General features: G+C 52.5%; 4 protein-coding genes across 5 annotated transcripts in view; 2 read left to right on the top strand and 2 right to left on the bottom strand.

The window, feature by feature from the left end:
* Positions 1 to 652, top strand: part of LOC140250682 (epoxide hydrolase 1-like) — a 28,427-nt gene extending 27,775 nt beyond the window's left edge. Inside the window, exon 11 of the mRNA XM_072333580.1 lies at positions 449 to 652. Coding sequence (XP_072189681.1) covers positions 449 to 650 — 202 coding nt within the window. The 3' untranslated portion in view covers positions 651 to 652. The remainder of the gene's footprint in view (positions 1 to 448) is intronic.
* Positions 653 to 1,808: 1,156 nt separating this feature from the next.
* Positions 1,809 to 4,287, bottom strand: MAD2L1BP (MAD2L1 binding protein). The gene is made up of 2 exons (XM_072333581.1): positions 3,197 to 4,287; positions 1,809 to 2,920 (listed from the first exon to the last, which is right to left on the bottom strand). The coding sequence occupies exons 1-2, from the start codon at positions 3,494 to 3,496 to the stop codon at positions 2,390 to 2,392; spliced, it is 831 nt and encodes a 276-aa protein (XP_072189682.1). The 5' UTR covers positions 3,497 to 4,287; the 3' UTR covers positions 1,809 to 2,389.
* Positions 4,288 to 4,560: 273 nt separating this feature from the next.
* Positions 4,561 to 14,715, top strand: GTPBP2 (GTP binding protein 2). 2 transcript variants are annotated; one of them, XM_072333446.1, is made up of 12 exons: positions 4,562 to 4,811; positions 6,608 to 6,634; positions 7,248 to 7,432; positions 7,738 to 7,846; positions 8,359 to 8,556; positions 8,845 to 9,019; positions 9,600 to 9,819; positions 10,249 to 10,384; positions 10,759 to 10,817; positions 11,547 to 11,718; positions 11,997 to 12,161; positions 12,486 to 14,715. In XM_072333446.1, the coding sequence occupies exons 1-12, from the start codon at positions 4,641 to 4,643 to the stop codon at positions 12,681 to 12,683; spliced, it is 1,815 nt and encodes a 604-aa protein (XP_072189547.1). In that variant the 5' UTR covers positions 4,562 to 4,640; the 3' UTR covers positions 12,684 to 14,715. The 2 variants fall into 2 exon arrangements, with proteins under 2 accessions (XP_072189548.1, XP_072189547.1); XM_072333447.1 differs by lacking the exon at positions 6,608 to 6,634 and having other exon boundaries at positions 4,561 to 4,811.
* Positions 14,716 to 15,845: 1,130 nt separating this feature from the next.
* On the bottom strand, positions 15,846 to 24,129 carry POLH (DNA polymerase eta). The gene is made up of 10 exons (XM_072332361.1): positions 23,982 to 24,129; positions 23,762 to 23,896; positions 23,472 to 23,683; positions 23,009 to 23,178; positions 20,435 to 20,538; positions 19,294 to 19,413; positions 18,931 to 19,054; positions 18,288 to 18,353; positions 17,432 to 17,595; positions 15,846 to 16,846 (listed from the first exon to the last, which is right to left on the bottom strand). Exons 1-10 carry the CDS (start codon positions 24,116 to 24,118, stop codon positions 16,000 to 16,002), a joined length of 2,079 nt encoding a protein of 692 aa, XP_072188462.1. The 5' UTR covers positions 24,119 to 24,129; the 3' UTR covers positions 15,846 to 15,999.
* Positions 24,130 to 24,292: the final 163 nt, after the last annotated feature.

Raw genomic sequence — 24,292 nt, 5'->3', positions numbered from 1 at the left:
TTAACAGCTGCTGGCTTTGAGATGACTGCAGGAGAGGCTGACCAGGAAGCAAAACTCAGCAAGTGACTGATCTTACCAAAAGAAAGTCTCATTCTTGTAGACTGACAGAACCAGTTCACCTTCCCTCTCCATAGGGGTTATACTGGTACCAGGAATTCTAAAGCAAACATGAGTTAGCTCACTTTGGAGTTTGGCACAGAGGTGTGGCTTCAACATAGTATTCAATACTGAACTCTGCACAAAGCTGGCTTCATTTCATGCATCTTTAGATGTAACACTTTTGAAGCTGAGGAGATCCAAACATCTATGAAGCTCCTCAGCAGAGGACAAACTATGAGAAGAGTTGTTGTGGTGAAGTTGCTTCAACTCACGTGACAGCTGTGAGTCAGAGGGTTTTTAAATGACTTAGAGAAGTTCTTGAAAATACTGTTAACTCATGTCTTTTTAGGGTTGGAGTTTACGTTCCGACAGCCATTGCAGCTTTTCCCCAGGAGATAGCACATACACCACAGGTCTGGGCAAAGAACACCTTCAAGAACATTGTCCATTACTCTTACATGCCACGCGGAGGGCATTTTGCTGCCTTTGAGGAACCGAAGCTGCTGGCACAAGACATCATCCACTTTGTGAGAAAGGTGGAGCGGCTGTGAATCTGCAGGTTAGATACACGTATAGAGTGGAAGCAAGTTGTTCTACCACGCACAGAAGCCTTACTTTAAGGGATTAAATAAACTCAATACGATCACAACACAGAAGCCAACATTTTATTTTGATAATGATGATGATAACTATTAAACTTGTTCAAACTCTAAAGCTCTTCATATGAAAAAAAAGCATCTTGTCTTCTATTCCTGGCACCATATCATTGCTGCATTCATAATTCAAGTATAATCAAATGTGTAAACAACTTAATGCAGTAACATTGCACTCATCTGGAGGAGATAAAAAGGAAGTGGCCCCTTGTTCCTCAGAACTACAGCTTCTGTTCAAAAGCTTCTTTAAATACTGAAATGTTAGCATACTTAAATAGACGCTTCAAGCAGCTTTGCTGGAAATGTAAAGGGCTTAGAAGTCCTGAGGATATCAAACACTCCTATGGAATAGTTTGAATTACATTTCATTCAAGAGACCTGTGATTATACTCTCAAGTGAGCAGCTGCACGTAAGGCAGCTCTCTTTATTCTAGCAGTTCTTCCCTAGAGCTAGTTTTAGCACTTACTAGCCGTCAATGGATAGCGAGGCAAAAATGCACCTGTAGTGTTCTTTAAAAATAGATTAATTTCCTTCCAGTTTTACAATCTTATTCACTGCTAAAATGTCAGAAAAGCTTAAAACACGCACTGAGTACAGAGGGTTAACTCATCCTTTAACAACCTCCTTGCAAATGATTTTTATCACCCCATCAAACAGCTTCTTTTGTTAGCACCTAGTAAGCAACCTTACTACCAACAGCATAGAGATTCTCTTCTTATGGATGGAGCTGTTTAACTCATTACACAACAGAGACATATGCAGATGATTCATGACAACTCCAGCAGGTACCTAGTTCTGGCACTTGTTTCTCCTCCCTGTCCCAAGAGCAAACAAGATACTTTTCTGTTAAGTGAGAATAAGGAGAGGCAGGAGTCCTAACTTCCTATGAAGGAGAGAATAAACTGCTTGCTCCTAATTTTAATCGTATATCAAACTGATTGTCAGGTCTGATGGGCTAAAAATTAGTAAAGAAATAGGAAGATGTGCTCCCTTGCCTTCACAGGACCACTCAGCCTCATTCCATCACCAGTATAAGACACAGTGCTAGGTATGAAGGCACCCTTTAGCAACTGGGAGACATGCTGGATTCCTAACAAACTGAAACAGTGTTATGGGAAGAAAGATATCATTTCCTAGATGGGCAAGCACTTGAGTACTCAAGCCTGAGTAGGCTGCAGGAAAAGGTCTTCTTTCACATCAGTGGGGTGAGGAATGGTTATGGCCTTCACAATAATGGCCAACTATATTCATAACCATATATGTTATCTTGTCCCAAACAATCATAAAATGCAGTAATCATAAACAGAAATGGCTCCAGCAAAACTCAGGAGAGTAAAACACTGTACCCAATATGTGTCAGTTCAGCAAGCATGTCACAGGAAGTTTTTACACCCGATATATTAATTAATCTCCTTAAGGAATCACAATATCTTTATGCAACTGTGGCTTAAAGGGCATTTGCTTTCAATGACAAGTCCGGAGGTGAAGACGGAAGAAGGTGGTCCAGGAAGGCAACAGATGTCCTAGAGAAGAGATCCAGAGAGACAAGAGTATGCCATTACCTTTGATAGGATTATTACCTTAAAGCAGCACCAAAAATTATTCAATATCCCATTAAAGTTCTACAGAGCACAGATCATTCGTGGAAGCCCTTGAGCGTCACTGGTGCTTGAAACCATATGTAGTCCTCCCAAGCAGAAGTCATAATCTGAGGAGCTGAGGCACTTGTATCAACGTCTCCATCGCAGGACAAATTAATAGTCAGTTTCCTTCCTCGGGTTGGCACTTTGTAGTTGAGCTTGGGCCGGAACCATTCCGCACCACAATTGCGATGGCCTTGGAGCATAACAACAGTGCCCGTGACGGGAAGAGCTTTAAGTTCACTGAAGACATCTGCAATGAAGAGCGAGTGAAAAAGCTTACGCACGCAGGATGTGGTTTTCAGGCTTTTCTCAGCGCTGCCCACGCAGATCCCCTCCAAGTTGAGCTCGTAAAGCTCCTTGGGGCTCACAGCATTGCCACCAAGCAGAATAAGAACACGGGGAACCAGCGTCAAGCTGAACATCACTTCCAGGTGCTGGAGCACTCCCTCCAGCTCCACCAGCACCTGCTGGCACTTCTTGCTTGCCAGACCTACAGAGGGCGGCTTCTTGATCACATCTCCATCCTGGAAACCAGAACAAAAGAGACATTAATGCACATAAAAAAAGCGGAGAGGGTCCCAATTCCCTCTTGACGACGCATCCCCTCCTCGAGACTGGAGAACACGCAGAAGGCAGCCTAGCAGCATTTGAGGTTAGGGCTTACAGGTTCCTAGAAGGCGGCACGTTAGCACACGCGTGCAGGCGCTGGGCTGGCTGCCTGACAGACACAAAGCAGCGGCTGAGCCCCGGTACCGGCTTTTAAACGGACCACCCCCCGCAAGGCGCGGCCGCCCACCCACCTGCGCGGCCCGCTGGCAGAAGTAGGCGAGCTGCTCGTAGGGCAGCGGGAGCTGCTGCCGCTGGTGCAGGACGTGCTTGAGGAGCTCGCAGGCGAAGCGGCAGCAGCTCTCTCGGCTCACGGCGCCCGGGAACACCACGGACACGGCGGGGCCGAGCGCCGAAGAAGCGCTCCGCCGGGACCTCCTCCCGCCACGGCCGCGCTCCGGGGCCGGCGGCGTCTCCGCCGGGAGAAGCGGGGAGGCCTGAGAGCCCGGAGCCGCCGCCACACCGGGCGACCGCGTTCCCCCCGGCGCAGCCATTTTCTAGGCGGCGGCGGCGGCGGCTGGAATTTGAATGGCCGCCGCCGCGGGGCACCATGGGAGCGGCGGGGCGTCCATTCCGCGGCTTCCGGAGAGCGCGGGCGCCATGTTGGATGGGGGGAGGGCGCCAGGAGTCCGCCCTGCGGAGCGCGAGAGAGCCCCCCGGCGGCCGGGTCAGCGGGGCTCGGCCCGTCTATCGCACGGCCCGCACAGAGGGCGGCCGCAGCGCTGCGGGGAGGGGGCGGGGGCGGCGATGAGGCTGTTCCCGTCCGACTCCCCGCCTCGCTGAGAGGAAGCGGCGCGCATCGCCGTCGCCCCGCGGCGCTCTTCGGCAGCGGCGGCAGCGCCGCGGCGAGGCGGAGGCGGGCAATGGGCCCGCGGCTGGCGGGGGAGCGGCCGTGTTTGGAAACAACGTGGCCGCAGCCCCATTGGGCGCAGCCTCCCACGGGCCGCGGGGAGGGCGGGGGGCGGTGCCGGCAGCCTGCGGGTTGACAGGCGCGGAGCGAGCGCGGCCGCCCCCCGGCTGAGACGGCGAACGGCGAGGGGTGCCGCTGTTGGCAGAGGCGGGTGGGGGCACAGCGCTCGGCACGTTCCCGCTCCGAGCGGAGCGCTTTCGCCGTCAGCCCCGTCGGCGGGGAGTTGCGCGATCCGCCTGAATAGTGAGCTGCGCCGTGCTGCTCCTCCGCCTTGCCTGGGCATTTCTGCTGCCAGCAATGTTTTAAGACGCCCCGGCTTCCCGCCCCGGTGCCAATGCCGTGTGCCGGAGCTAATGCCGTGTGCCGGACCTAATGCCGTGTGCCGGAGCTCCCCGTCCCACAGCGGAGGGCACCGGGGCTGCGCCCTCGAGCTGCCGAGCGCTCCGAGCTCCGTGGCCGCCAGGGGGCGCCGCCCGCACGGGACTTCAACTCCCATCCGCCCTTGCGAAGGGAGCCCATGGAGAACGGCGCGGGCTGCGCCGAGGGGCACGTCGGGAGCTGCAGTTCCGAGAGAGGCGCGGCGCGGCGCCTGCTGGGAATTGTAGGCGGGTGTCGCCGCGGACTCCGTTTCCCGTGTGGCCTCGCGGCTCGCTGACGGGGCCGGGGCGGCGGGGAGCCCGGGCGGGGAGCGGGTACGGCGGAGGGGCGGCGGGGCCGCGCCGGCCGCCATGGATTCGCGGGTGTCGGAGCTGTTCGGGGGCTGCTGCAGGCCGACGGGCGCGGCGTTTCGCGGACGCGGAGGGGCCGCTCCCGGCGGCGGCGGCGGCTCGAAGGCGAAGAAGAAGAACGGGCGGAGCCGGGGGGGCAAGGCCAACAACCCGCCGTACCTGCCGCCTGAGGTGAGCCGACGGCCGGCGGCCGCGGAGGGGACGCCCCGGGGCCTGTCAGCGCCGGCGAAGGGGCCCGGCGGGATGGACGGGGGGGGCGGCTTTGTGCGCGGCGGTGCCGGAGTGCGAATGCGGGTGAAGATCGGGGCGGCGCCGGCGGGGGCTCCCCCAGCTGCCGGGTTCGGCAGGTCCTGGTGCCGGCACGGCTCGGTGAGCCGGTGTTTTCCTACGTGGTGACGCGGCGGGTGCCGGCGGGCTCGGAGGGAGCGTTCTCGTCGATGGTATTTGCCTCCTGCAGCAGGAAAAAGTGACGGTGTTACTTGAAGGTTGTGTGGGTTAGTGTCGGGTCGGTTGGCACAGCTGGGAGGAAACTGCCGCTGTGGATGGAGAGCGTTATTACATTGTCCCAGAGAAGATTGCTCAGCCCTGCCGGGCGAGCTCTCTGTAAGTTATCCGAGCCTGTGCCGGGAAGGGGCATTGCCCCCACCAGGCTGTAGCTCCTGTCGAGGAGGGAACGCAGCTCAGCTGTGTGAGACCCTGTCGGTGGGTAGGATTGTCCCCTGCAGTTGCAGTTCAGTTTTGGTTCCCTTCAGCTGGAGGCTGCACGGCCCCTGTGGTTTCAGCACGGCTTCCTGTCCTTGGCCGCCCCGTGCAGCATGTAGTCCAGTCAGTCTAGTGTGTTGCTTTTCTCTAGGCTCAGCTGCCTCAGAAGAGACCCACCCCCTTGTTTAGAGGACAGCACAGAATGTGAATGTGATGTTTTTCTTAAAAGGCAAAAGAGTAAAACCTCCTGCACGTACCCTTCCCTCACTGCATAGCTCCGCTTCCCGAGCGCCTAGCTGGCAGCTTGGAACTTCCCTCTGTTGGCCTTCTGCCACCATAAGCTCCACTGTGGTTAGAAGCTGAGCTAGAAGGCAGGGAGAGGGCTGTTGCTTCTCTCGACATGCAAATTGGTGTCCAGAGGAAAAGCAAGTGCTTAGAGTTGGCAGCTCAGCTTAGTCTGCCAGAGTACGTGGCTTCTTAAAGGCTCCTTAGACCAAATCGGTGCTGAAGTTACTTCAGTTTTGACTATATGTTCTCTTTGGAAGCTGGAACCTGTTGTGGTCGGTGACTATATGGGCCTTTCTGGTTTAGGCTCTAATACAACTTGGTCTGTCTTCAGCCCTTCTTGGGGAAATTCTTCTGGATACATCATGCACTTACAGTCTTGATCGCACCTGGTTCCCCAGCCCAGTCACCAGTTTGCTGTGTTACAAAGGAGTCCATAATTTCCTTACATCTGTACTCCTTCTCTCTTGTAGGGTAGATATGTAAAGATATGGGAAGGAGTCAGTGGAAGAGGTGAGGGAGAGGGTATCAATGCATGGGAGAAGAAACAGCGACTTCTGTTCCCATTCCCTTGTTTCTGTGTGCACAGAAGGTGCTGGACATGGAGGGAATGGGGTGATGTGCTTTGCAGCGTGGGAAGTGGCTTTTTTGAACCTGGAACTCTATGTGACTGGCCCTCTTTTTTGTGGACAAGTTAAACAAACAAGAAGGTGGCAGCACTACTCCCCTGGGTCATATTCTGCTTTTATCCCTTGTTTTTCGTTATCTGTGATGCAAACAGCAAAAACAAACCTAAAGTAAGTTCTGGTTGAGTGTGGGAACAAACAGCAGAATAGACTGTAATGTAACAATATATTTCTGCAGTTTTCCCTCTCTGAAATGGTCAATGCAAGCAGTAGAGTGTCTTTTCAGCTGATGCCTATAGAAATCCCTGCTGGCACAGCATCTAACCGTTCTGTTTTGTTTTGTTCTCTGACCAGGCAGAAGATGGTAACATCGAATACAAGGTGAGCCTTTTGTGGGTGTAGGAGGGTTTCTTTGCAGAGTTGTCTCACAGCAAATAACTCCAGGAAAGACGGTGTATGGGGAATGTGCCCATGTGGACACAAAAACAGACACTATACTAAGGAAGGAACAATCAGTCATCTTCTGAGTGCCCAAAGATACCCAGTATCTGAGCTGGAAGAGCTTGAGCTCATCACTCATTTTAGGAATCTGCTTTAGGAGACAAGACCCACTGGTTTTCCTGAGGTCTTCATATTGACAGCTGGAAGTGTCCCTGATAATAATTTATCACTTGGTTTGTGGCTGTTCTGCCAATCACACTTGGCTCATTTATCACAAATAGGTCCCATGGTGCTGCCTATTACCCCCACAGCAGGCAGAGTGCAGATCCCTTTGGGAAGGTGCAGAAATGCTCTGCTGCCATATGCACGCATCCCTGTGAAACACTCTCTTACCATTCCCATGGTTACTGTTTAGATACTAACATGGGGTGTGTTTTCCAGAGGTGAGTCAGAGCAGGGGGCTTTGCTTCACAGAGCTGATTTAGAGTGCTGCTGGTTTGGGCACTGGAATTGCTTCCAGACTGTGACTATAACTCCCCCCTCTGTTAAACAGCTGAAGCTGGTGAATCCCTCGCAGTACCGCTTTGAGCACCTGGTGACACAGATGAAGTGGCGACTACAGGAAGGCCGCGGTGAGGCTGTGTACCAGATCGGTGTGGAGGACAACGGACTTCTGGTGGGCCTCTCGGAAGAGGAGATGCGTGCCTCACTCAAGACCCTGCGCCGCATGGCAGAGAAGTATGTGTTCACTTTTGTCTGAAGGACCTGTAGGCTTGAACAGTTGGTACAATGAGACTTGGCTCCAGGAGTTCCAAGAGGAGCTGGTGGCACCACTCCATGGTACTTGTGTATGACTGAAATGTTCTTATCGTGAAGGTCTAGACATAGGAATGGAGCTAGAGGACTTCCGTCTTCAAGCCTGAGGCTGCTACTCTGCTATACCTAGTTTTCATCCTGTTCACTTTCTCAGGTCTGATTCTAGATGTACAAGGGCTGCTGAGTGCAGGCGTGTCTCTCACTCTTCCCTTTTGTGTCTGTGGCAGGGTTGGAGCTGACATTACGGTGCTGCGAGAGAGGGAGGTGGATTATGACAGTGATGTTCCAAGGAAGATAACGGAGGTGCTCGTCCGAAAGGTGCCTGACAACCAGCAGGTAGGATCCTGTGACCTGGCCATCCTCTCTTGCCAGAGATATGCAGCCCTCATCCAAGGAACTTACTTTTGGAATGAGAGTCCAGGCCCTAGAGGCAGTCTGCTCTAGATTGGCCCATAACAGGTGCTTTAAAGAGCTGCCAGAGGGAGGCTTTGAGGACAACGCTTCTTATCTCCAAGATTGTGGTTGTGGCGCATACAGTAAGAGAGATTTCCTTGATCAGAGGTGATAACCTATTTGACTTCTGCAGCGGCAGTTATGATGCAACCCAGTGTGCAAACAAGGAAGAATTTAGACTTCCTGCTGATGTGTCATATCACAACACAACGAAGTATATCACAACTCCCAGACTATGGTTTGCCATGAGCAAGAGCAGAATCTGAACAAAAGTACACTGCAGTGTCTGTTGTGAAAGGATACTCTGGGGCATGTCTCTGCTGCTATGTGGTGTTCATACGAACCCAATGGAGCAGCATTTAGGTTTAATGATTTCTTTGTTCTTTTTCCCATAGTTCTTAGACCTGCGAGTAGCTGTGCTGGGGAATGTGGACTCAGGGAAGTCAACTCTATTGGGTGTCCTAACGCAAGGAGAGCTGGACAACGGCCGGGGCCGAGCACGCCTCAACCTCTTCCGACATCTCCATGAAATCCAGTCAGGAAGAACGTCAAGCATCAGTTTTGAGATTCTCGGTTTCAACAGCAAAGGAGAGGTAAGGAGGGGGCTGCTGAACTCAGATGGAGGTGACTGGGAGGATGGTGAAGAATAGGATTACCCTCCTGATACAGTACTGAGGGAAATATGATGGAAGAGAGGCAGTACAGCTGTGTCCACTTACCTGAACCTGAATGTTGCTTGTGTCCATTTGCAACAGACATGATTTCTTGCATCTATGATCTCTCTTTGCTAAATTGGATGTCAAAGGGGACCAATAAGAGCTGGCCCTTCCTTCACTTGCCTGCTGGAGCTCCCTTTCTCACCAAGTCCTCGTGTTCCTCAGGTGGTAAATTACAGCGACTCCCGAACGGCAGAAGAGATCTGTGAGAGTTCTTCCAAGATGATCACTTTCATCGACTTGGCTGGCCACCACAAGTATCTGAAAACGACCATCTTTGGCCTCACCAGCTACTGCCCAGATTTTGCTATGCTGGTGGTTAGTGCCAACACTGGCATTGGTGAGTGTTACACTGCCTGCACAGGCTGAGAGTAAAATACAAAGGGAGTTGGGGATCAAGTTGTTGGAAGAAAATAATAGTCTGGATTCTGATTTCTTGTAGGCCAGCACCTCTAAGTGCCTGGGGGGAAAGCAGAGCTAGGTTACTAGCTGTAGGCCATGTTAAACAGTGCTCTGGACAGAGACTTTGTTTGGAATTTAAGGCTGTATTTGCCGGGGGGGGGGGGAGGAAGAAAAAAAGAAGGCTTTTATTGCATTCTTAGAGGTGTTGAATCCTGCAACCTTGTGAAAAGGCAGCTGGAGTTTTTCCACATCTTTCTGGTTATAAAGACATCTGGTGACATCTTCTGGTTATAAAGAAGGAAAACTACTGCATCCTTCTGAAGCAAGGAGATCAGTTCCAGTAATTCTAGGTTCTGTTTTTCTGGAATGCACTTGTTTTTTGTTTAAAAGAACAGTTTTGCTTTTTCATTGCCTGATGAACTATAGGGGTGAAATTTCTAGGGTAAGCCCATGGGAAGGTCAGGAGATGTAGCTTTACAAAAATAAGCAGCGACTACAATCTAATTTGTCTCCTGCAGCGGGCACAACACGAGAGCACTTGGGCTTGGCCATGGCCCTCAAGGTCCCCTTCTTCATTGTCATCAGCAAAGTTGACTTGTGTTCAAAAGCTACTGTGGAACGGACAGTGAAGCAGCTGGAACGAATTCTGAAGCAGCCAGGCTGCAACAAGCTTCCGTTGCTTGTCACTTCAGATGATGATGCTGTTACAGCAGCACAGCAGTTTGCACAGTCGCCCAAGTAAGGAAGCATGCTTTTCTGCTGGGGGCAGGCAGTTCAGACTGGGCTGCTGTGTGGAGCTGGGGGAGGGCGATGACAAGGGAGGCAACCGCATCTTGAACGTCTGGGCTTCTCAGTGGGTTTTGTAACCTCTGCATTTTCACCTCCCAGGCCTTTTTTCTGGGCTGTGGGGGCAGAAGATGCCAAAGGTTGTGCTGGAGTTGCTTCTCCAAGACAGAATTGTGGGTTGGCAAGGGATCAGTGCCTCAACCAGCTACTGAAGCAGGGGTTACTGCAGAATTGTGCCTACCCCTCCAGAGTAGGAGGGCAAACCTCCTGCTCTGACCATTTGTCATTGTAGTCTCTGGACTTGATAGATTTAGAATCTCAGCCACCTTTTATAGTTGCAGTCTGACTTTCTGCTTACTCCTGTCTCTCTGTGTCTGACAGCATCACCCCAATCTTCACACTGTCCAGTGTTTCTGGGGAGAACCTGGATCTCGTGAAAGTCTTTCTCAATATCCTTCCTCCACTGACCAACAGCAAAGAGCAGGAGGAGCTAATGCAACAACTCACAGAGTTTCAGGTATGGAAGGGTAGCTTGGCTCCAATTCTCTTAGTGCACTCATTGCTGAGATGTGTGACAAACATCTGTGGATCCTAGATAGAACAGGCAGAGACAAGGTGAACTACTGGGAGATGTTCAAATAATGAAATAATTCATTTGAAAAAGGCTTGTTAGGCTGGGCTGTGTCCAAACCAAGGGGCACCCATTTCAGTGAGGAGGTTGTTTCTCTACTTGCCACTTAAATGGCAAAGATTCCTCTAAAAGGAAAGTTGTGGGAGCTAATGAAAGCTCACAGATGGTGTCTGATTATGCATGGGCTGGGCAGCTTGTTCTCACTCTGGAGTGCTATTTCACGGCTCTCTGAGCAGCTTTTTCTCATTGCCTTCTTGCAGGTTGATGAAATTTATACTGTGCCAGAAGTCGGAACTGTTGTGGGAGGAACTCTGTCGAGGTAAGGGAGCAGGCAGACAAGTGTGATTGCAAATGGTCGCTGGAGTTCCCACAAGGTTAGAGTTACCTGCTGCAGATTGGAAGCAGTGCAAGCTTTGTCCCTACGCATGCCAGATCACTGAACCAAGAGAGGATGGAGGACCACAGAGTGCTAGGAGGTGTCATGAGCAGATTGTTGCTCGTGCAGTGGCAGGCAAGGAATCTGCTCTAAAGTTGCTAGATGGGAACGTGACCTGTAATGTGCTAGTAGATGAAAGCATGCTGGAAACAGGGTCACCGAAAGTAAGCCAGGATGCTGAGGTGTTGTATTCCTTCTTCCTCCAGCAGGATGAGGAAATGTAGACTGTAAGTCCTCTGCTCCCAGCAGAAGTTAATGTCACCCTGTGAAGAAAGCAGTTGTCATTCAGCTTTCAAGAACAGTGAGCACAGCTTGGCTACATTCACACAAGTGGCAACTGCAGTCTCACCAGCAGAAATGATGCAGAGTGGCAGAGCAGTGGGAGGGAGTGGCCCCTGTCCAAGGGATTCTTGGTGTTTGAGGTGCGATAGTGTGGCTTTTGCTCCCTATTTCCAGCAGTATTGCATCCCTATTAGTTGGTCACGTGCCTGGGTAAGAATCCAGAGACACTCACTTCCTTGGCCCTAGGGAGTTTGTGCAGGTTGATCTTGGAGAGCGCAAATTCCTCCTTGTCTCCTGATGAGCTCTGTCCTGCTGTTGTGCCTTGGGCAGTGGGATCTGCCGAGAAGGGGAGAACCTGGTGGTTGGTCCCACTGATGATGGGAAGTTCCTCCGGCTGAAAGTGTGCAGCATCCAGCGCAACCGCTCAGCCTGCCGTGTGCTGCGGGCTGGCCAGGCAGCCACGCTGGCCCTCGGACCTTTCGACCGCTCCCTGCTGCGGAAGGTGAGTCCTGCTGTTGGCAGCTTCCTCGCTGGTCCAGTGAGTGGGACTGGAGGCTTCCCTGTGGATCTCCCATTGGTAGAGTGGGAATGAAATAGAAATGTTTACAGAAAGCTTGTTGAAAGGGAAGGAGGTTGCCAGGCTGTGAAGTGTGATGAATACTGAACTGAGAATGGGGTGCAAGTCCAAGTTCCAGAGTGGAGACATGTTTATGGTTATGGGTGTTGTTCAGAAACAGGAGGGTTGGCCTTAACTAATCTGAGCTTTTGGTTATTGTGCAGGGCATGGTCATGGTGAGCCCGGAAATGAACCCCACCATCTGCTCGGTGTTCGAAGCCGAGATTGTGCTGTTGTTCCATGCAACAACTTTCCGGAAGGGATTTCAGGTGACGGTACATGTGGGGAACGTGCGGCAGACGGCTGTTGTAGAGAAGATCCATGGAAAGGTAAGTCGTGGAAGGAAAAAGGAGAAAGATGGAACTCAGTGTGGGACCTGCTGGTTCCAGATGGGAGTCCTTCCCATTTGGTTGATATTTCCTCCTCACAAAACAAGCAGTATCACAGACTACAGCAAGACTCTGAAGGGGGAGGTCTTTCCAAACACCAGGGCTTGTGTTCTCCTGTCTCCCTCTGTGCAAACAATAATGGGAAGGATTTGAGCCACATGAGGAGACAACCTGCTCATTTGCTTCATCTTAGCATCCACATGCTCCTCTCTTGTATGCATCAGTGGGACAGATAGGTCTAAGCTGTCCCTTTTTTCTCTTCAGGATAAGTTGCGGACAGGAGAGAAGGCCGTTGTCTGTTTCAGATTCATCAAACATCCTGAATACTTGAAGATTGGAGCCAAGCTGCTTTTCCGTGAAGGAGTCACCAAAGGCATTGGGCATGTCACTGACCTCCAAGCCATCACCACCAAAGAAAATGGCCTGGAGGAGTCTCTAGGGCCTGGACAGCTGAGCTTCTGACTACCACTAAGTCAGAGAGATCTCTGCGCACCAGCAACCAGGGAGAAGGATGAAAGCTCCCGTGGGTCTCTGAGCGACGCCTGGAGCTGCTGCTGTCCCATTCTAGCAAGGGTGTCTCTCTTCCGTACTGTGAGGTGGAGCCTCTGAGAGTTTCTCGCGTTCAGTGCTGTACGTGAGGCAAGATAAGCACGCTGACCACATTGCCCACTGCTTTTGTTATCCTGCCTTCCTTCAGAATAGATCGGAGGCAACCGCTGGCCTGGGCAGGCAAGTTCTGGCTTTGTTCACTGTTAGAAAATTACTGTTTGGGAAGAGCAGAAGCCTTGGAGACAGGTAGTGAAGGGATGTTTTTCCATCTGTGAAACAAGATCTGGTCCCATTCCAGCTCTCTGAGTACTGGGTTGATGCAGTACTGCAGTCCTGCAGCCCATCCTTCCAGGCAGGGGATGAGAGAGGCTCTGCTGCCTGCAGCAGGATCTTGTTTGAACCTATCAAAATACGTTCAGGACACTTTTTAACTGTTTTAATCTTGGTTGGCTTTAATCTGCTGTGTGTCCATTTGTATGCTGGTTTTGCATTACTCCAGTCCGAGTATCTTAACTGTTGGACAAGCGTCCTGTCCTGTTCCCTGTGTGCATGTACACAGTCCTTCAGCATCCCACTTTGTGACTTTTAGGAAGCTGTGGCTGCTTGGTGTGGCACAGCCTCCTGGCATTACAGCGCAAAGGCAGAGTTTGTGCTTGCAAACAGCTCCTTGCAGCAGCAGAGCAGGAGCTGTTTTGTGGAGCAGAGCAGGACCTGGGCCTGTGCTGGCATGGGCGGATTATTCCATGGCTGTGCAGCTACAGGTGAAGTCTATACGTTGGCTGCAGTGGCTTGCAGTGAGCTCCCTGGTTTAGTGGCTCCAGGGCCCAGCCCACCTTTCTCCTCACACTTGCCTTAATGTGAGGACAGGCCACATTACTAACGCAAAACAAGGTGACTTCTGTTGTTTCGATGTGATTTGAAAGTGGCGTGACTTTACTTTTCTTCTCAAGGAAGACTTCTTTTCTTTCCCCTGCCATTGGGGTGTGTTGTGAGTGGAAGGCTGCTGTTGCCAGCAAGGACTCTGCACGAGCAGTGAAGCGCTCTCATTTCCCATGTGCCGTTGTGTGGCTGCCATGTGTGACAGCTCCTCCAGGCCCCTCAGCCCATGGGCAGGGGCTGTTGAGCTGTTGATGGACTTTTGGTTTTCTCACTGACTGTCAGACCAAAAGAGTCAGCTGTGAGCAACAGTCCTTCAGCCAACCTTGTCACATGGCACATAGCTTACCAGCTCTGACTGAAGAGACGGGAGAGGGCCTGCAATAGCACACAAACACCCAAAGAGCCCTTCTACCCTCCTGAAAGCAAGTTCTGGTGCTGGCCTGCCGGCACAGGCAGTGCATGCGGGGCTGGGTGGCCCGTGCTGCTAATCTGTGGACAGCATAATGCCTGGGTGACAAAAGATGCCAGTGCTGCAGAGTGCATGCTGGGGTGGGGGGGAAGTTGGTGAAATGGTGTATCTGGAAGGACTCAAGAAACAGCTCAATAGTGACAGAAGCAGGCACTGCCTGCCCATTGGGAGGAGCACTGACCCAGCTGTAAGTCAGCTCAGCGAGAGACTGCAGCTGCTGGGTCAGGGTTGCTGGCAGTGGTTGTGGGTCTTTCAGCCGTGCCTGAGAGGACTGGTGCCAGCTGCTAGCAGGCTCTTCCCTTTGGTGCTCGTGGCTCACTAAGAAAGCTGCCTTGGGGTGAGGAACACGATGCCAGCTGTTTGCAGCAGCCCTAGTGTCTTCCACACCAAAGTAGGCTTGGGCTTCTCTAACCCTCTCTGAGGTAGATAGCTGATGGCTGGTCCCATCTTGTCCCTACCAGCTGTGGCATGACTGTTCTTGGTGCCATGCTCTTCATAATTGCTGTTTTGTTGTCTTGACGTTTTCTAATGCTGGGGTTTATCCCTGTTCCCTGAGTGTCTATAAATAAATGTACAGAATAAAGATGTTTTATGGAGGTTGCTGGTCAAGTTGTACAGTGAGTGAGGGTGGAGCTGGGCTTTTGCCTTGCCGCCCTTGAGCTGGGTCATGGCTGGACATGGCTGCCCCTCACCCTGCATCCTGCACTCAGTCCTATAAATACCATCCCAGGGCGTGGAAGGAACGCGTGCATGCTGCTGTTTACAACCTCGCTCTCCCAACTTATCTGAGCAAGCCTGAGGTGACAGGCAGCCACGTCATCCTGAGCACAGCACTTCTGGCTGCTGGGGGCGGGACTGCCTTCGGCTGGGGCTTCCTCGCTGCCACAAGTTGCCCCAGAGCCCAATTAAAGGGATGCGTTCTAGGGGACAGAACTAACTGGTGGCTTGCTTCTAAAATAGCTTCAACCTTATCAAGGGGTTTGCAGCTGCTTTGATGTCCCTGAGAACATGTTGTTCCCTTGGGACAAGAGGCAGAAGGGCTTCCCGGTGGAAGTGATGTGTGTCACTGAGTGGCTGCGTCACCGAGTGTTCTCAGCTTGTTTTTGTGACCAGCAGCAGCACCTGCTAAGGCCGGTCTTGCCAGTCACTTAGGAAATGAGGTGTGCTGCTGTCAGAGGACTCAGGCAACCCTGCCTGACTGGTTGTTATTTCTCCTTCTGTAAGGACATCAGGAAACATGTCGCTTTGCCAGGTGAGGGCTGTCATTAACAGGAGGCACTCTGTAATTCCTTCCTCTGCTTGCTGCCAGCAGAGCTTGCTGCACACACCAGCATCAGCCTTGCCTTGTGCTTTTCAGCATCTTGCAGCTGCCACGCTATGTACTAGATGGCCGCCGACAGCAGTGTGGCAGCTTCCTAGCACAGGGGAGAACGTTTGCTGATGAACGGAGAGCAGCTCAACAGCTGGAAGTAGGACGATGCTGCTCAGAAACAAAAGGGAAACAGCACATGCAACTACAGCTGCACTTTGCATCATTCTCTGCTGCCTGAGAGGCTCTCCCCTTGCTCTGGGAGAGAAAGGCTGCAGCTGATGAAACCCTCTGCAAAGCATGCAGTGTTTCCTGGCCCCACCCAGCACTGCCTTGACGTGTATGCTCCCTCCCACTGCTCCAGAGCTGGGCTCCATCAGCAGCAGCCTGGCTTCTGGAAGAGGTACAAAGCTGGGTACATCCCGCACCACACACTATTCATCAGTCCTAATTCCTCATAGAGTTGGATGGAGATAATTTATTAGATTTCTCAGGATTAAAAGCTGAAAGGCAGCATAAAAGGTTTAGTTTTAAAAAACACTGATTCTCTAAGAACTTGCAGCACAGCTGTGTTAGGGAGGTAAGCGCTTAAAGAAAAAGTCTAAAGTCCTTGTCACGCTTTCCCGAGGTCGTTTTGCATTAGGTCCCGTTGGAGTCTTGGGCTTGTTCCTCACCTTGGCAGGAGACCCAGAAGCCGCAGCCTTGGGGTTGGGAACCTCTGCTGGAGCTGATGGGGAGCTGGGCTCCTGGAAGGAGCGTTGCAGCTCCACAGCGAAGTGGTAGTCCATGTGCTCTGGGAGCTCCCAGGCCAGCACATACTGGCCACACTTCTCACAGCGCTGCTGGTCCCCTGGTGAGACATGAGGGAGCAGGCCTTGCTCGGGGGGGGGCAAATTCTGCTCATTTCCCTCCAGAGTTGGCTCTAACTTCAGAAGGATCCTGGAGCTGGGTGGAGTTGAGGGTGTCTGTGTAGCTTCAGACAGCAGCTCCTCACCAGGTGGCCTCTTGGAAGAAGTAGGGCTCCCATCTTCAGAACTCCGCTTCACAGAGGCCTCCAGCTCACACCACTCAGAGGCAAGACCAGCACTGTCTCCCTCTGGGTGCTGCAGGGAGCTGGGTGCAGGAGACTGAGCACAGGCAGCAGCTGGCAGGCTGGTTAGCACTGCCTGTGACTGCTGCCTTTCTGTCGCCCTTTGGAAGAACGACTCAATGGCATTAGCCGGCTTCTGTCTATGCTCTTTGCTTGGGCTCCTGAAGAATTTGACTCTAGACCTCGTGGAAGATGTGGCTTCTGTGCTGCCAGCAGCAGTGCCATCAGGTGAAGCGTCACTAGTCAGGAAGGAGGTGATGCCTGCAGAGAGGAATGTGGGAGCAGAGAACTTGCTAGCCGCGAGGTGCACTGATATGAGTGGTGGAGACCTGCAAAGGACAAACCAACATCAACTCGGACACCATTCTGGGAAGCAAGTAGTTTCCTGAGGTAAGACTTTAAGCAGCATTAAATGCTCACAGGCAGGAGAGAGGGAAACTTGTGAAAGCACTTAGTCTGGGTATCTGACAAGAGGTGGGAGGGACATTTCCTGTAACAGTTTGTTATGCTATCTCCAGAACACAGCCTCTCAGATACTGCAGGCCACGTTGGGCACAGCAGCAAGTCTCATCCCAAAACAGCATTTCCTCCCCCAGAAAACAGGTACCAGAGCAGGGACAGCCGAGATGAATAGAGACTTTCAGTCCACCACAGGCTGGAGCTACTGTGACCCTTCCAGTCAAAGAGAGGGCCTCAGCAGCAGCCACCCTGTCTTAAAAGTACACCCCAGCATCTACTACAGAGCAGGAGGAAGGAAGTTATGTTGAATACAGGAGCTGTGCACCCTAGTTTTTCTTCTTGTCCCAATAGCCTCTTCCCAAAAAGCATCTTTGTCCTTTTCCTGACAGTCAGCACAACTCATTCATATCAGTCAAGTCCTAGCAGGGATGTGAACCATTTCCTCCCATACTCACCAGGCTGCCTGGTGAGCCCCAGCCATGTTGCAGTTTTGGATGAGGGCAAAGGCATCACTGGAGATCTTCTGGGCATCGTAGCGGGTCACAGCACAGAAGCGTGACAGCCTAGTGTCTCCCTGCATGCGGATGACCACCATCAGCTGCTTGGCCACTCGGTGGTTCTGCAGAGAGAATACATAGCTGTGCCGCAAGCGACATCTACAGGGAGGAGCCGGAATGGCGGCAGAGATGGTCTCACTGCTTAGAGCGCTCTCCAACCCTGCCACCTCTCGATGCTATGTGACAGATGGCAGCTTGTCCTGCCTGGCCTGATCTCCAAGGGATGTGATACAGGACTGCAAGGACTTGCACAACTGCCTCACGCGGACTGGCAAGCATTTTGTCCTCGCTTTTGTTCAAAGGCAGCTGTGTGCCATTTTCTGGCCTTTCTGCAGCAGTGAAGCTAGCAGCTTAGCTTCACGCTGGCCTGCAGTCTACCAGCTGTGGATTTAATCATATTATTTGCTCTCAAAGGTCACACCATCAGCTAAGGACTTACAAGCTGCAACAGAGCAAGATGAGGCAGTTTGAGAGTGCAGCAGGTTTCAAGTCCCTGCATCCTAAAGCACAAGGACCATCCTTAGCCTTGCAGCATTCTGGGACAAAGTCATCTTTGGTGGCTGGACTCTTGCACACTTCTTTGCTCAGAGCACCTCAGCGCAGGCATGCATCCAAGGGCAGGCAGATTTCCTCCCCCACCCTCACTGCCCTCAGCCTCTTGCAAGCAGCTCTTGCACACGCACTGTGTGGCTTCCTGAAGGCCTGGCCTCCTCAGGCACAGAAGAAAGGATGCTGTCTCTGCACCTCTCCTTACCTGACTCCTGTCCTTGATCAGCCTGGATTCCAGCTCCAAGGCCAGCTGCAGCAGCCAGTGTTGCACCTGGATAAAAGAATAACAAACAGGTCTGGGCCCACGCTCACAGCACTGCTGCCAGGCCAGAGCAATACTACAGCCCCTAAGGAACACTGGAAGGGGATCAGACTGGAATAGACACAAATGATTACAAAGCCCAACATCTGGAGGAATTCTGGAGGAAATGGCCCAGGCAACTCTGGAGGCAAAGCCCTGCAGACACCAAACCTACAGCGTTACTACCAGACCTTGCCTAAAGGTAGTTAGGCTCCACAGCCCCGGCTCTCTTATTGCCTCTCCCCTCCTTTCAGGTAGTTACCTTCCTTCAAGCAGCCAGCCTGGGAAGCTTGGTACCAAGAAATCCCTTTTGCTCATGGAAATTGTGACACTGGACCTTTTTATTATTCGTGAGTTGTCAGTTCAGTTCTGTCAGCGGGGGATTTTTCTAGTGGTCCAAATCACCAGACCCCTGGCTTGAGTTTCAGGGTACCATGACACAGAAAAGCAGCAGTTCTACAAGCTAATCTCTGCTTTTAGAGTTCTTTCTTTTATTCTCCAATCCAAAAGCTGAGTTTCTTTTTTGCAAGACATTGGCTTTTCCTACCTCCTTCTGTGTAGCCAGGGCAGTTTTCCCAGGGAAGTTCTTGCTGCAGCCAATGGACTGAGGCAAGTGGCGGTTCTTGACAGGTTCATCATCAATTCCTCTGCAAAGATCATAGAGCCAGGACCTGAAAGCCACAGAAGTACAATGATGGAAAGGCAGCCAATGTGGCCCCTGTGGGAATGTGTAAACACAGGGACACCCACTGCAGAAGTTCTGCAGGTTCCAAGTAGATAATTTGCTGCCCTGCATGCAGGCAGCTGTGACAGGCACAACAAGCAGTTGGATTCGGATCCCTGCTCTGACATCAGCAGTGATGAACTGCCTCCCTTCTTACCCAAAACGCAGCAAGTGGTACATCATTACCCAGTCTTATCTCCAAAGTGAGTCTGGAGCTCCGTCTCACTGAACTGTGTCACCTGCCCGATGTACTCCACTCCCAGGATGTCTGTGATGGCAACACCGAGCTTGCCCCCCAGGTTACGGCTACAGCAAAGGAAAAAGATGAAAACAGAGTACCATGTGGAAAAGTGTGATAAGCCTTTTCGCTGCAGCTGCCACTAGTTCAGGACAACTAGAAGTAGTTAGAAGCTGGTAGGACAAAAGGGAACACTTGGTATCACTTTTGCTTATAGTAGAAGTCTGAGTATAGGAAGAAGTGGGAATTACTCCTTGGCTCGCCCAGTTTCAGTGACTTTTCCATCTTGAAAAGATAATCCTAAACTATGGCCTTAGAAACACCTTGCACACTCCATGCTTTCTATCTACATGGAAAAGACCTTTCCCCACTCCCACTTCTCCATCACTAGTGATACACTGGAGGCAGAGAACAGCACTGCAGTTCTGGAGACCAGGGATCCATTCCTGCAGAGCAGTAGGGCCGCTAACACTTCCCCACAAGAGGCTGCATTTGTGCACAGTGTAGATGTTCAAAATGAAACTACACCTGTGTGCTGGAAAAACAGCTGTCACTACACTGGCACACAGAGACGGCTTCCCTGCCCATGGCTGCTGCTGGCTTACACCTGTACATCTCAGCAGTCATCCTGTTCTTCCCAGGGAAAGCCTCTGCCAGTGATGCTGGTGGGCTCTTTGGGTGTAGTTCATTCACTAGCAGGTCTGCAGTTCCCAAGCATGCTCTGTCATGCACAGGTATAAGGGATCCCAAGCAGGATTTCCTCTCTCTCTCTCTATTAGATAGATAGAGGAACAGTTACTGTGGATGTTGAAAGCCTTTGCTGACTGCTGTCAATTAGCATTAGACTGCTCTCTGTTGAGGTAGCCAGGAACAGTTTCCTACACCCAGGTCACTTTGGTCTCTTTATGCAAGTAAGGACAAAACTAAGAGAAGCAAAGACCACAGTAACAAAGGCAAGCAGAGCTCTCTTCTTCATAAAAGCCTAGACTGAGGAAGTGCAGCACCAGCATTTCAAACAGGTGCTCTTGCCACACAGCAGCTCGGCCTAAGCCCCAGGCGACACAAAAGCAGGCAGCTCCCCATACTCACATACTGCTGACAGGCATCTGGCTGAAGAGCTGTGGGACAGATCGTGAAGATACCAGTGTCTGGCGGTTGGGCTTGTTTAACCCACAGGCCAGTTTTGCCAGCATCTGTAATACGGAAGAGGGTGGAAAGCTTGTTATTAAAAACTGTGCTGACTTCATTGTCCAGAACTCAACAGCACGTGCTGCTTTAGCAGTGCTAAGGGCTGCTGTTGGAGAGGCTGCTAGGAAGGGCACAGAGGTTGCACCACTACTTGCTCCCAGCATCTCCATAATCCTCCTCCAGCTACTTCTCTCACTAAGTTTGCTCCTTCATCTTCTGTTTCTATCTTATTTTTTCTTAATGTTCTAGGCTTCTCTCTGTAAGGTCTACAGCAGCATAAAGCAATACTGCTTCCCCTCTCACCCTACCCTTACACAGGGTCAAAAATACACAGCTGAAAGAAGTATGGCTGATTTTAACAAGTCCCATAATTGCATCTTTCACTGCTTTACCACACATAACTAAACAAAGCGTTCTCCCCACAGATTAAGCTGCATCTTTGTTTTCGGCCTGTTTCAAACCCTTGCTCTTCTCTAGACAAAGCAAATCCTTTTCCTTCAGCTTTTCACATCCAGTCATTTTGCAGCTGTCCAGACATTCTTATTTCACTGGAGACTCTTCCAAGTTTAACCACGCTGCTCCTGAAGCAAACTGCTGCAAGCTGAACCAATGACTGATGCTCCGTGGGCACAATTAGTTGACTTTTTCTGACACCTCTCTAATTAGCACATACTGCAGCAGGGTATGCCATTTGCTCTCCCATTACTGACTCATCCTGCTGAATGCTCGCTGTAACCCCAGGCTACTTCCTGACTTACTGCAACTCGGCCAAAAACCTCCTCATTTTCTTCTTTCCTGAAAGCCACACAAAGGATTTCAGTCTGTTTCTGGACTTCTCCAAGCCCAGAATTTCATCCGTAATCTCATCTCTCGGAACTCTCACAGCCCCAGTCCCTCAGCCCTGCCCCCGCTCAGCATTCACCTGTGATACCTACAGCTGTTATCTCCTTGTAGGCTTCACTGAAAACATTGGCTCTTGCTGGGACTCAGTCTGATCTCCCCAGGATCCCACTTTAGACATCCCCATTTGACTGCACTTCATTAAACAGTTACAACAGACTCCAGTACTGTTCTTTTAGCTAGATGCAGACAGATAACCTCATTCATGTTGTATCTTGCCAAGTGTGCCACACAGCATTCATTTGGCACAAGTCATTCCTAGTAAAACCTTGCTGTTATCTTCCTAGTGCTTCCAAATAGCTCACTTGGTGACTTTGTATAATTTATCAACCAAGTTCCCGGTACACTCTAACCAGTTAGGAAGAAAATGACTTTAAAACAGGAAAAATGAGAGTTTAAAGCAGGTAACCTCCACCCTTGAGTTTTAGGGACCAGTGCGTGCATCCACTGAGTGATTTTTACTGACAAACTCACCATGATCTGGAGGAAGAAGGATATCAGTTTGCCGGCACTGAGGTGAGCCGAGTTGCTTTTCCTCTTTCTGCTCAGTTGGTCTCTGCTGCCTGCAAGCCATGCTCTGGGTGATGCTCAGCCAGCCGCTGAGAGCACCTCATGCACAGCAGCAGCTGCAGAAACAAACTGACTTTGATGCTGCAGTTGTGAATGGTTTCCTGCTGGGCAAAATGCTCTGTGGTCTACTGAGAACCCCTAATGCTTGTTTCAGCCTCTGCAGAAAAGGCTCACACACACAGAGCTGAGCTGGCCATGGCAGCACTGTAGCGTATTTCACACCAGCACAACGTGCAGGCTCCCCACCTGGTGGTCTCTACTCTGCACTTGATACAATAGATACATAGTTCTTCAGAGACAGCACAGCCCATCATAAGTTCCTTATTCTCCTTAAAAATACAATGCAAGAATAGAAACTTGCTGGGAGATGCTCCTATGACGAGCAGGAACATTCTCTGCTAAGACAGCAAAGATGGAAGTTGAACATCCATCCCATTGGAAATTACAGTGCTCTCGTACAGCTCGCTCAGCTTGTGCCACAGTCCATTTGCTGCTTCTAAGGTGAGCCTGTGCAGAACTAGCTCAGGCATCTGCGTTTGGTTGGTGGGAGCTTAACTTGTACCTACAGCAGTCCAAGATGAGATGCACTACCCCTAATTTCAAAGCATCTGTTTAGCCTTTATCTTTTTCTCATCAGCACCTGCACCTTTACATTTGTAACGGGTGAGCTCCTTCTGCAAAGGCTGAGCTCCACAACTGCAGCATCAAAGTCAGTTTGTTTCTGCAGCTGCTGCTGTGCATGAGGTACTGGTGTGGCTGGCTGAGCATCCCCCAGAGCATGCCTAGCAGGTGGCAGAGACCAACTGACCAGAAAGAGGAAAAGCAGCTCAGTGGCAGCATGCAGGTGTTCTCCTCCAAGTTGGTGGGAGTCTGCATCAGTAAATATCATTCTCTCGCTATAGCTTTCCCCACCCATCTTCCACCTGACAGGTTTAGAAGAGCACAGCGGCACTGCTGTGGCATACTGTGGCTCAGAGAAGCGAGGCTGATGCCTCACACACGTACTTTGTTGTGCGAAATCCCAGCTGAGCACCTGAATCCGGTGGCCTTCTCCACAGCCACCCTCATTTCCTCCACAATGACCGCTCCCATGGCCAGCTGCAGGTCGGGGCAGTTGAGGTTATCGAAAGACAGCGATGCCAGCCACTCCTGCAAGCCACGCTGCCGCAGCTCCTCTAGACAAGGAAGGCAAAGAGGAGCGACGTGGGTGTTGGTGAGCCCACCAAAGGGACCGACGGCATCGGCAAGCACCAGCAAACAGCTGCCTACATCTGAGAGCGCGCACCAACAGCGAGGAAAGAAGCGGGCAGCTTAAAAGCCGTGCGCTATGGGAGCGCAGCTTACGGCGCTCCGCTTCTGGGGGCATGAAGCACAGCGCCCTCCGCACCAGCAGCACCGGCAGCACGGCGGGAAGCACCGGTCCGGCACCGGGAGCCCCGCGGGGCCATCGGGAACGAACCCCGCGTACCCTTGTCGGCGGGCTGGGGGCCGGGCCCGGCGGGCAGCCCCTGCACGAAGGTGGTGGGCAGCAGCTCGGCCTCCAGGGGCCGCCCCCGCAGCTCCCGCAGCCTGTCCCGCGCGCTGCTCGTCAGGTCCAGGTACGCCTCGTCGATGCTGGCCCGCTCGATGGCGGCGAAGCGCGACAGCACCTCCATCACCTCGGCGCTGGCCTCCCGGTACCTGCCGGCACAGCTCAGCCGCCGCCCGACCGCACCGGGGGGCCCCGCCGCTCCCGGCCCGCCGCCCGCGCTCACTCACCGGGTGAGGTCGGCTTTGCCCCGCGCCTCGGGCACCCGCGCCAGCAGCAGCTCGGGGCACAGCGCCCGCGCCTCCGTCGCCCACATCCCGCGGGACACGCCGAAGGCCCGCGCCTCGTAGCTCACCGCGATGATCCTGCAACGCAGCGCGGCCGTGGGCGACAGGACGCCGGGGAGACGAGGGCAGGGAACGGGGAGAGCCGAGTGCCCGCGGCACCTACCCGCCGCCCTGCCACTGGTTGTACTGCACCACGGCGCAGGGCCGGCCGCGCAGCCGCGGGTCGAAGCGCTGCTCCACCTGCATGAAGAAGCAGTCCATGTCCACCAAGGCCACCACGCGCTCCTGCCCGCGCGACATCCCGGCACCGACCGCCGGACTGACGGGGCGGCGGCGGCGCGGCCGGATGGAGGCGGAGGCGGCGCGCGGTGCGCGCTGGGAGCTGTAGTTCGGGCCGAGCGGGCGGCGCGCTCATCCCGCCGCGCGTGCGCCGAGCCGCCGTGCCCTCGCGCGTGCGCCACGCGCTCTCCCCTC

This window comes from Excalfactoria chinensis, chromosome 3, assembly GCF_039878825.1.
Source record: "Excalfactoria chinensis isolate bCotChi1 chromosome 3, bCotChi1.hap2, whole genome shotgun sequence".
Lineage (NCBI taxonomy): Eukaryota > Metazoa > Chordata > Aves > Galliformes > Phasianidae > Excalfactoria > Excalfactoria chinensis.
Note: the sequence above shows the minus strand (reverse complement) of the source record. Positions and strands in the feature narration are given on the sequence as shown.